This window comes from Pavona decussata, unplaced genomic scaffold (genome assembly GCF_977016875.1).
Source record: "Pavona decussata unplaced genomic scaffold, jaPavDecu1.1 SCAFFOLD_335, whole genome shotgun sequence".
Classification (NCBI taxonomy): domain Eukaryota; kingdom Metazoa; phylum Cnidaria; class Anthozoa; order Scleractinia; family Agariciidae; genus Pavona; species Pavona decussata.
This window is the reverse complement of record NW_028145723.1, coordinates 160037-172657: the sequence shown is the minus strand read 5'-3', so window position 1 is coordinate 172657 and position 12621 is coordinate 160037. Positions and strand designations below refer to the sequence as shown.

The 12621-nt window shown below is 39.4% G+C and overlaps 1 protein-coding gene across 1 annotated transcript in view; it reads right to left on the bottom strand.

The window, feature by feature from the left end:
* Positions 1-12621, bottom strand: part of LOC146453372 (uncharacterized) — a 28494-nt gene that overhangs the window by 3319 nt on the left and 12554 nt on the right. Inside the window, exons 5-7 of the mRNA XM_085096696.1 lie at positions 10603-10643; positions 6907-7007; positions 88-1151 (exon numbers count right to left, since the gene is read on the bottom strand). Coding sequence (XP_084952822.1) covers positions 88-1151; positions 6907-7007; positions 10603-10643 — 1206 coding nt within the window. The remainder of the gene's footprint in view (positions 1-87; positions 1152-6906; positions 7008-10602; positions 10644-12621) is intronic.

Here is a 12621-nt window from a genome sequence, read left to right as displayed (position 1 = left end):
ACTGGAAAAAAAGGCCTATTACATGTAACTAATGTGCCGGTATAAAGGCATTTTCAGTGGATTTTTAACTCAATAAATTGTACTGACCATGGCTGTCTGACTTGAAGAACGTGCTTCAGGCGCGCTGTAAATCGGAGCTCCGGGAGCCACTGTCATGGTCTGCTGAATGAAATTAGCAGTGCCATAATCTGAAACTTTAGCTCTCCACTGGTCACCCTGTCGCCATAGCAACACGTTAGCACTACTGACATCCCGGTGAATAATAGGAGAGGGCTTCTTCTGATGAAGATAGTTAAGGGCTCGGGCTACATCCAGAGAAATGACAGTGATTTCTGTTGCAGAGAGTTCACGCTGCTCTAACAACGCTCGTAAACTTCTTTCCATGAGCTCGGTGACAAACAAAGGGCTTCCTTCGTCATTTGTTGCTCCAATGAATTGCAACAAGCAAGGATGGCGGCATCTTGAAGCAATGTTCATTTCTCTCTCAAACAAACGTCTGTTATGACGAGATAAAATTAACTCATGAATCTGTTTCACCGCTATACTACAGCCGCAGTATGTTCCCTCGTTAACGCTTCCCCAACCTCCCCTCCCAAGGCACTTGTCTGTCACTTGAATTTCATGGCGGGAAATTACCCAGTCACATGTTTCTTGTTGACGCTGTTGGTTCAATGTTTGCCGAGCTGCTGCAAGACTCAGCTCTAGTTCGTTCACCTCCTGTTCTTTTTCTCGGATTTGACGTTCACAATTTATCAACTCCTGTTCCATCTCTGTCACTTGTCTTTGTGAGTTTTCTTGTTGTTGTTCTTTTTCTCTCAGCTGCTCAAGTAAGCTGGCCTCTCTCAAGTCTTTCTCTTGCAACTGTCCTTGGCAATTTGCCAGCTGCTCTTCCATCTCTGTCACTTGTCTTTGTGAGTTTCCTTGTTGTTGTTCCTTTTCTCTCAGCTGTTGAAGTAAATTGGTTACTCTCTTGTCTCTTTCTCGTAACAGTTCTCGGCAATTTTCCAATTCTCTTTGTATGTTATCTCTTTGTTGTTCTGTCTGTCTTAGCTGCCGAATCAAGTTAACTTCACGTTCTCCTTTTTCTCTTAATTGTTCTTGTAAGAAATATTGCGCTTGTTGTCTTTCCCCAGCAGGCCTTGGTAAGGTTTCTGAACAATTAAAAAAAGGTACTCGTGAGATTTTTATCGCAATTAAGTAAGGTGTTTCTTTCCTTACCACAGGTTACGCCGGGGTTCATCCATTGCCCGGTTTTAAAGTTTAAAAAATATTACCATCGTCTTGTAATAATTTGAATTGGCTTATAAAAGCTACAGTTAACGTTTAAAATCAACAACTCATGAAAATTTGGACGTTTTATTGTCAAACAAAAGTTGGCGAACTTATAACCGAAGTTCACAGACGTGACCTCACCTCACCACCAACTAAGCTCACGGATGAAGAGTATCTCAAATATTAAGCAGGATTTTGAAGTTCCGTGCAATGTTTTCTGTTATCTCTCAGGTGATTGCCAATAGCCGATCTTTCAGTTTCTGTTTCTTAGTACGCTGGTACAAGTGTCGGCTCGTACATCCGAAATAATCTGCATTCCACCGATCACACTTAGTATATGTTATAACCTAGAGGGTTAAATTACTGAATGCCGATTGGTCGAAACAGAGGGCATTTTTTCTTAATTTTCCTTTCACCAAGGGCAAAATTACTCACTCCTGATTGGTCGAGGGGCAAAAATACTTGCTCTTGATTGGCTGATCACGCTATTTTTACATTTAGTTGGTTTCTTCGTTTTGTGCTGCAGCAACAACGACTTCTTTTAGGTTTTTTGACTTTTTAAGTCGGATTGTTTGCGCCAAAAATACTTGAAAATCAAGTGCTACAGCTATGAAGGAAATTCCTAAAGGTGAACTTTCGTTTCTTACAAGAAACAGCAAAATATTATTTGTGTCAAAAGCTAAAAACTTGATCAGATTTGTTTCGTTGAAAAACTGAAATAATTTACGGCCGCGACCAAGTGCTTTCACCTCGCTACGGCTTGTTCCAACGAACGATAACCGAACAATAAGAGCAGTGCCCTTTTGATCGATGGGAGGAAGGAGCAGGTCAAACTCAGTGGTAACTCTAGTTAGGCGAAGCTAAATAGATAAATAAATAAATAAATAAATAAATAAAAAAGAAATCAATCTGCAAGTTCCTTCTTTGGACTCTAGACTCTGATCACTTGCACCGGTCACACCACTCAATGACGTCTATTTAACAATTATACGATGAACAGTGTAAAACTCATGGTATAGCGGAGTATTTGATTAGAGTATAGACGCACGAATGACGACATCGAGTGGCGTGACCGAGGCACGTGATCAGAGTCTAGAGTCCAGCCAGAGTGAGTGGTCAACAAAGTTTTGCAAACTGTTTTAGCGAGTAGCGGACAAACATAGGCAAATTTTCGCAGGAACGCAAAACTGTCCGATGAAAAATTGGACAAAGACCGTTGCAAGTAACCCCAACAGGTTATAAAACCTAGAAGGTTGTTGTGATGTGAAAAGGAAAGAAATACTTGTCCAAATATGTCGTTGATAGAAATCCGGTAATGGCGAGTAATTGATCACAAACTGACAGTGAAGCGAATGAAATGCTTTAATATTTTGGGGACAGAAATTCCTTCTGGAATAAAGTTTACTAGTTTTGAAAATATTGTTAGTGAAATTCTTTCGGATTTTACTTGTTAAATAGATTCCATGTCGCCGTGCGTCTGTTCAGCAATAGATCACAGATGACGTCAAAATGTGGTAAGAACAAAAAAGTGCGGCGCAGCCGAGTGTCACTGATGTTCTGCCACATTTTGACATCATCTGTGATATATTACTGAACAGACGCACAGCAACATGGAATCTATTTATTTAACATAATAAAGAAGCAAAAGTTATTAATGGTGACGTCATCAATGCGTCTTTCCTCCAGTACATCATAAACTCCGCTACACCAATCAAAACGCGAGTTTTACACTGTTCATTGTATAAAAAAGGAATAAACAGCGCATAAGCAATGTGATTCTATCAAAAAATCATAAGTAAGAACCAATCAAAATGCGTGAAGAATCCACCTTATTATACAAACTCTAATCACAAACTCACATAAACAGCGCATTATTATTATTGTTGGTTAATGAGCACAAGCTCGACTGCCTATCCGTGAGCTCAAACCAAAGCCCCTATTTCTTATTTTTTATGTGTAAATATTTTAGCGCAGTTGTATATATGGACATGCTAAGTTATCTTTAACACTGAACTTGAAAATGACCGTTGAACGGTCGAAACGTCGTTCGCTTTTAGCGTTAATTTGATAGTTACATCGCTTCTTTTTAACAGGTTATACTGTTGCTATGATAATCTATTATGTCAAGAAAATTATCACCAATGATTTGGCATTTGTTTGATATCATATTGTTGTTTTATCAACTGACCCATCAAACTCTAAGGGCCAGTTATTTAAACAGAGTCTAACTTAGGCCGCGGCTTAAGACAATCAGTGGGCCTCCAAATCTGTTTATAAGTGGTTTATTTTAAGTAGATAAACAGTTTTCTAGTCTGGGATGCAAGCCTTCTTGTTACTGTCAGCAGCAAACAATGTTTAGATATGACTGTTGGCAAAATTGAAAATGGCTTAGAACGTGGTTTTGTTAGACATTGTTTAAACTGTCTTTTAATAACTGACCCATCAAACTCTAAGTGCTGGAGACTGGTGCTAGCCAGTATGAAACCTTGAAAGGCCGGAAAACGATCTTGTAAGACAGAAAACGACATTTGAAGTATCTTTCTTAAATATTTTCGTGGGCTGCTCCGACGCCTTCCTTTTGCACTTTTTCTTTTTGGTACTTTATTGACAAATGAGTGATAAAGTTGTACAGACGTCTCTCTACATTTTAGTGCATCTACGCGGTGACGACTTGAGTTTTTGTTTTCTTTTAAGTCATCTTTTAGGCAAAGGAGCAAATTCTTCCTTAATACTTTGAACAACATTTTTCGCGTTCCTGGTCGTTTCAAGAGTTTCAAATGAGCTTCTTGTGTTACGTAGCTAAGGCACTAGTTGTACTTTTCGAAATATTTAGCTGAAGAAGAAAGATTGTTATCACCTAAGTTGCCGACTTGCTAGCTGCCCTTATTTCATACTTAATATGACGTTTTTCTCTCTGAAAACATTTTTAGAAATTATTTTTCCATCTTCCGAAAATTTAAGTAAACTTCTTATAAAACTTTAGTTCTTCTCCACAGACAATTTAAGTTGAGTTGACTAACTCCTTGCAGACAGATTTTCACTAACATGATTCATCGGGTGTACTGTCCTGTACAGTTGAGGGGCCCGCTGGAAAAAGGGTGCAAGTGTCGATCCAAATTTCCCGGCCCAAAAATGCTCTACTTTGGCCTACACTCAAGTTATCAAAATTTGTTTACCTTTAAAGTGCCTATAAAGCGAAAATTGTTTTTAGGTAGTTAAAAAATTTACCCTTTCAAATACGTGATTTCAAAGTTTGAGATTGCTGGGGTAAAAATTGCCGATTTTGTGAGCGCTCAAAGTTGGGCTATTTTGCCTTCAAAAATGGTATTCGAATCGCGCGGCCAAAATGCCAGGTGACAATAACCGCTGACGTCACATTGGTGCCAAGAATTGCAATTCATCATGGCGGGATAGAAGAAAGGTAAGCGACAGCGAGGGCGATATTGCGTTGCTGGCGTCCGTAACAAAGAGAGTTGCCAGAATCGATCGTTCACAGAATCGCTAGACATGTTTTTCTCTTTCTACAATCCTTTTCGGCGGCAAGAACGGAATTAATGAAAGTAAACAAATTTGTGGCACCAACGTGACGTCACAACTTGGAATTCAGCATAAAACTCGACCCAGTCCTCTGACCATTTTTGAAAGCAAAATAGCCCAACTTTGAGCGTTTGTAAAATCTACAAGTTTTACCCCATTACTCTAAAACTTCGGAATTGTATATGCTAAAGTGCAAATTTTATAACTACACAAAAACAATTTTCGCTTCATAGGCACTTTAAAGAGAGAAGAAAACACTCACCCGTAAGCAAAGCAAACTGAACAATTCAACTGTTTCTTAGCGTACAAAGCAGACAAAACGATAAAAAGTTGATTTTTTAAATACATGTTATTAAGAGAACATACAAGTTTAATTCATGAGCAAACTAACAACAATTAAACAAAATGTTAGGCATCAACTTTTTTTGTCATTTTAAAGTGGTTTAGAACTTAGGTTCAAACACTACATAAAGTTTTTTGTCATAATGTTATTATTAAGAAGAATTCTCTTCAAAGACGATCTTGAGCACTTCAATAATTTTAGAAGACACACGGAAAGTTTTAATGGTGCAAGACGTGCAAAAGATAACGTAAAAGAGCTTGGGATTTATTCCTTCGAGTTGAAGTTTTTCCGTCTAATGATCATGAAGAAGGGCAATGAACGCCAAACCTTCGTTATATTATTTACACTCAAGGTCAGTGGGATCTAGAGAGACCGCCTCTGCTAGATAGCTCCAGAAGCGAACTTAACGTTGAGTTGTTGACATCACTGCGATTTATTTCGCTTACCATTGCATATTTTCAGTTCAAATCGCTTAATTAATTTTTGACGAAATTCGCCATCTCTCGTTTTGGGTTTCGTTGTTCGTTTGCTTGTTCCCTTGCTTCATTGTGACTTTCTCGAATCGACACGTTACTTGCTTCATCAAAATTTCTTCAAAACACCGAAGATGTAAATAACAGCTTCCCCAATTATTGAGGGCCACAATCACTGACTGCAAGACAAGACTAGTTCTATTCATAATTTTTCATGAAAAGAATAGGAGATATTCTTGCCAGCTTTTTTGGTCCAACTGAATACGTGTATATTTTGCTCTCGATCCTCGCAAAATATGGAAATTGGGCGATGCGTTCTTTTCTATTTTCGTTATTTCCTTTATTTTTTCATCGACATTTTTTTCTAACCAGCAACAGGTTGCATCCTTCCTAGACGCCTTAACCCACTACTTGTATTAGTTTGTTCCACAACGTAACTGTGCAAAGGATTTTAAATTCGGCAGTGCCAGGTACCAAATCTGAACCAGTTTTGAAAAGAAAGCTAAAAAAAACTCTTATTAACACAGTCAAAAGAATTAACACCTATAGTCCTACCATGATCATTACTCGCTGACTTCGCCAACGATTCATCTTTATGAACTGGCTCTAGATTCTGCCTCAGTGTTTTCTTTGGTGCAACGTTTGTTGTTTTACGGTTTTTTCCTGGCTGCTTGCCCTTTCCACACGTTTTACCCAAGTAGACGTAGAAACACAAGTACAATAAATAAGTAAAATAATCAAAGAAAAAAAGACAGAACAATTATTAGTTATTATTAATATTGACCCTGTGGTGTGGCTTGGCGGGTAAAAAAATAATGCACACTAAGGTCATTTTTTGTACAGAGTTGCTCTATTGGGGCAAAACAGGGTGACGAGTTTCTAATTCATACTGAAACTTCTTACAGATGTCAACCACAAAGCTGGTTCACATCGACGTGATCTTCTCATAGGCAAATTCTGAAGGAAGCTGGTGTATTGTTTTGTGTCCGCTGTTTGCAGGTATCGACACTTTTTCTTACGTTGTGTTATCTACTTAACTTAGATTGCACCCAACTTCCTACAATGTTGGTCTGCTTTTTATATTGAATGCTGAAGAGCGATAGTCTAAACTTAAGCACGTAATATCAACTTGCTAGACTAAAACGAGCAATCCTTCCTATCATGACCACCTGGGAATAGATCAGCACGATAAAAAACACAAGTATACACAGAAATACAATCACAATTGAACGTTTACTAATTTTTATTGTGCAATCAGTTTGCAAAAAGCACATTTTTAACTGATTAAAAATAGAGCTAGCTTCGAGAAACAAATACTCACTTCAGTTTGTGCGGATTGCTCACCTCCCTTTGCCACACCATGCACAGTCTTATGCTGTTTTCTAAAAGGGTACATACATACAGCAAAATGTCAAAGATCTGTGATAACTACATGAGAAAAATGCATAATCTTGAGAAAGCATCTAGTTGGCGATTTATCGGGAATATACAACAAAATACCAAACAGACACCCAGATGAGATCCGATTTAGGAGTATCCATTTCACTCACAAATATTACTCCGCAAGTGCAAAGTTGCTCTAAAAATTTTAATTTTTCCACTTAATTCTGTGTGTAGAGAACGACTACCTCTTTTGAGGAAAGAATTTGTATCGTATTTTTTAAACATTTCAGAGTCCGCAATGGAATGCTATAAAGACTTGTATAATATGTCTGACAAGATTTCATGGTGTGATTATATTTTTACAGATATTGTGAACTCCCGAAAAACCTTTTGACCGGTTTTCTCTCAGCAGTTGGTTAACGTCATCTTACTGTAATACAAAAAATGAATTCAAATTCAGACAGGAGCCATAATCACTATGGCTCCTGATTCAGATCAATCGTCATCTAAAGAGGTCAGCTCGAAAAGCTTGCTAAAATCAGTTTTAACCCAAGTAAACGCTTCCCTACAGCTCAACTCATCCCTAGAAGGATAGTTGTACAGAATCTTTCTGAGCAGGTTCATTTCTCGAGTACTGAGTCTTTCGTTATAAAGGCAATTCAGTTCAAACCTGGCGCCATTTAAGCCATGAAGCTGGACATTGTAACAGACTCAGGGTCAAAGTTAGGCACCAGTTCTAACATTTGCCCTACATGGGATCCAGAATACAACGCGGCAGCTTTCGGTTTCCACAATCCTTCACGTGGAAGTGAGGTTTTGTGCTTCGCGACAAATTTTGAGCGGTTGAACGGCTTCCAAACTTCACGTTTCTGAGTGGGAATTTGCGCGTAAATTAATACAGCTATCTATCGTTTCCAAAAGATGCAACATCATGTATGGAGACTAAATGTAATTAAAAAGGCATGCACATCTTTAATGAAACAACGTTTAATACATTCGGTCCTGTACAACGAGGGTCTACAGGTATGGCCTCCTATCCTTAGTAACCCAGTTCTACAAGGCGGCAAGAGAACTGCTAGAAGGCTATCAGTGGAGCTAGTTGGCTGGTTTTCCACAATTTCCTGACTGAGGTTTCCAAGAGGTGTGCTACATGTAGGTGCATAACCTCTTTGAGGAAGCCAAAGCGAACTTCTCTATTCTGAAAATTTTCAACTTAAAAAATATATATTGTTATAACTAGCAGCACCCCATACTGATCCCATGAGAAAAAATTTAGAGGCACAACCAGGCTGTTGAGGAGACAGTGCAAGTAGTCTATACTACGCAATATATGTGTATGCCTCACCGATCTACAATTTGTTAGCTCCACCTGGCAGGGTCACTCTGAAAGTAAACCCCTACGAGCTTTAAACATGATTCCTGCTGGACATCGAGCGTTGTAAAATTCATTAATTATTCATCAAAGTTATGACCAATCAACAGGTAGAATTTAAGTCACATATACATCTCTGTACACTCGAATACAAAACAATGAATTATTAAACAGTAGAATTAATTTTTGATACAAACTCCTTCTCAGCTAATTAGTATTCATTAAAATGCAAAACACAGTACATCCAATTTATTGTTTCAATTCACAAGAACAATAAAATATTCGCGTCCGATCTGCAAGGGCTTTACGATGGCTCGCCATTGTAAACGCCCATACAGATCTCCCGCTCATATTTTTATCTAGTACTTAAAGGAGGTAGAAGTCTCTCTGGTATGATTGATGGTCATCAGATTGCTTCCAGATCAAGTGAGCATATTTTCTACCTCTTGGGAGGCAAAGTCCTTCCTTCCCTGTGCCATGGTCATGTTAAAACGTAGACTGTACAGACTGCAGACCGTGCAATCTGAGTTTATTTTATCTTGTTTTATTTTTCGTTCTATATAATAAATATATAATATCAAGAGAAAAATACATAAATAAACGCTTTGACTGATCCCACTTTATTGCCGAAAAGAGGGAAACCGTTCCCTTCTTCTTCTTGTTTTGCATATATCATATTGAACGAGAAAAAAAGGACAAAAAATTACTTAATCTGCATAGTCTGCACAGTCAGCAATTTGCACCTTCAGCAGTCTGCAGGGCCTGCATTTTAATATGTCCGCCTTTCATGGCACTTACAAATAAATCGTCAGCAAACACAACTAACGTAGCCTTGGTAATGTTAACTGGCCTATTGCCGTTCAACATTACAGAAAACAAGACAGGACCCAGAATGGTACCCTGGGGTAGGATCGAAACCTGACGCATTGTGTTCCAAAGTAGGGCAAATTTTTGTAATCGTGCCTAGCTTTGACAGCGAGTTTGTTATAACATTCCACCTTCATGGCTTAAATGGCGCCCGGTTTAAACTTATTTGTCTTTTCAACGAAACACTAGCTGTACCTCGAAAAATGAACTTCTTGGAGACTGTACCGCACAGAAAGGTTTCCGTAACTATCATTCTAGGAATAAGCTGATGTACGTGTGTTTTGTAGCAACCGATTTTTCACGAGCTTTTCGAGCTGATCTCATCTGATGACGGGTAAAATTTGACACTTACAGATAAATCGTCTGCAACCGCAACTAACTTACACTTGGTAATGTTAATTAGCCTAATGTCGTTCAACTTTACAACAGACAGCTTTCGTGCTCTCAAACTTCTTTGCGTGACATCCATATCTCGACAGACGAACGCAAAGCATGAACCATTTTTTTTTTTAACGTACTGCATTTCTTCTTTAAGAGCTTTCTTAAGACTTTTGAGAAGTGGTTAAGCCCAATGGGGTTTTGCTAAAAGGCGGCCCGCGGCCTGCGGTCCACCTCAAAGCCCACGGCCCGGCGGCCCGCGGCCTGCGGTCCACCTCAAAGCCCACGCCCCGGCAGCCCGCGGCCCACTTCCCAGTTCACGGCCCCAAGGCCCGCGGCCCGGGCAATTTATTTTACGCCCACTTCAAGATAATGGATAACTAATTTAGCCAATTTAGCCAATTTAGCTCAGATGGCTTGCTTGTAAGGATATCTAGCCCCAAAATTGCTAATTTTGGAAGTCAGTCGTCGGTAGTCTAGTGGTAAAGTTCCGCTTGGGAATCCGACGACCCGGGCTCGACCCTTCCTTTTTCTGACTCAAAAAAGTAGGAAAAAGAAGCTAAGTGTTTTATTTATAGTATTTTCAGACTTTTGGTCAGCGGTATACTACAGCGCATGGTGAGACAGACAAAAAATATGGACTGGATCGCGGGCCGCCTTTTAGCAAAACCCAACAACAATGCACATCGACAGATAGAGGCAAACGTTATGGATGAGGGATTATTAAAGCTGCCTGAGCAAAGTGTGCAAGTTCCGACAAAAATTAAACACGCGCTGAGGAAAAACAGGACATTCTCAAAAGGCAATCACACAACAAAGAAAGCTTGACGAGTACCGAAATTCACTGCTATACTTTGTAAGATTTGCAATATTAGAAAACAAGTCTCTTTCTGTATAGGAAAGAAGTTAATTGGAAAAACAGAGCGACCTACGGACCACATACAATTGAATACGATTTGACAGAAATATAGCTTTACCTTGACTTTCCATCCCTGTTTATTTCCTCTATAATAAGAACCTTGAGAAAACAAAAGAACAAAGAAAAGCTATTACAGTCGAAAGAAAGTTACTTTTTTATATTAATGGCTCCATGACATTGTCAGAAAAGGTGTACAGCTGTAGTGAGAAACTATTATCAATTTCTTATCTTTATTAAGGACGGCGCCTGCTTTTGTTACTGCGTATCCGTTCTACGCATCTTAAGATACTCGGGTTTCCTATGGGTGGTGCCCACTAAGGTACCGTACGCACTAGGTTGACAAAATTTGTTTGGTTCTGCCAAAAATCTCGACAAATTTTGTCTCCACCAAATTTTGAATTTGGTAATCACGTACGCACTTTCAAACACCAAAATATTTGATAACCACAAAGTGTCAATCACGATGCCGCGATTTCGTTTTGATCAGGCGTGGTACTTGTACTCGGGTAGTTTGAATATAGAGACGAACCACGATTACTTGTACTTGAAGGTGCAACTGAAACAAAGATCTGCGAGCCATAGTAGTTGTATGGAGTCGCATTCAACATCTCAAGGTTATGGTCATCAAAGTCTTCGCCGTTCTCCATCTTCACAGCTCGATTGCCGCGAAAAAATTAAATATTTTGGCGGGCTTCGGCCTGAATAGACTCGTTGAGAACAAGATAAAATTTACTTGATTCACATTTTCATTCACATTAACGCCAGCAGATTGTAAAATCTGACAGTTTTCACGCTTGACAAAAATTCGTCCAGCTCCGAGGCAGGACGACGGCGCCATTGAAGTTTGGTACGGCTTGACAAAATTTTGGTGAAAAAAAAAACACTGTGCGCAGTTCAGTGAGGGTAAAAGGAGGCATGAGTTTGCGGAATGGCATGACCTGCGGCATGGCATAATTATGCCAAATACGATACTTGCGGAATGACTCAAAGAAATAAATTAACTGAAGAGTGCGTCTCTTTTTGGCGCCAATTTTAATATAAGAGCATTAGCTTTTTCGATGTTGTGGAAAATGCAGCAGATGGGCTGATTAGAAAATACAAGCCTGCAGCTGGGATAGAACATGTCTGATCGGTGGTTAGGAAGAAGTGAGGGTGAAGAAATCGATGACTGGAATACTGTTTATTGTTCTCACATTCAAGGAAATATGAGTACATGTGCCTATTCTCGGACACTTTTTGCATTTATCACAATAACTTACCTCAGAAGGGCGGGAGCAAGCTGAGAATTTTCAAGTATATAGTTCCTTCCTTTAATACCTAAACACGTCCTAAAGATTGGCTGATTGAACGCCTGAGGTTTCTCCGTAATTTTGAAAAATATTGTAGACGTTGAGCGGCCTATTCTCGGACGCGATCGTTCGCAGATGGTGAATCGCCTTTTCTGGAAAAAATATCTCCTTCATCATGTTAATATACGTCTCGTTAAAGAAAAAACGAAGTAATATTAAAAGTATATATGTTAACTTTTTCCGACTTAAAAAACATTTTAAAGTCAGTTTGGGTGAGACCTCGGCTCGGGTATTAAAGCGCTGAAACATTATGTAGTGGTCTATAGTCATCGGTGCAAGTCGGCACCTCCGCCGGGTAATTTTTTTTTTTTTTTTTTTACCACGTATCGCATTTGTTATCTAATTCCGCATTATTATCCCAGAATTTTATTTCATAGATATAACGAGCTATAGTTGTGTTAACGTCTAATAAAATATGTGGGTCGTGAGGAAAAATACCCCGCTACCCTCTCCCGCCGGTCGGGTCAATGAAACTTACAACTTATGCACCAGTCAATGTAAACCCCCTACCCCCCCGGCCGGGACATAGCGGGGCATTTGCGGGGAATTTTCCGTTATTTGACGAGCGAAAAGGCCGCAGGTATCGGTGACTTTGACCTCTTTTGCACGCCATCCAAGAACAGCGGGGGAGTGGGCCGGGGTATTTTCCACCGAAATGTCAATGTCAATTCTTGACTGGGTCAAGAATCCCTAATCCGGCAAGATGGCGGCTTTTGGCCATGAAAAGA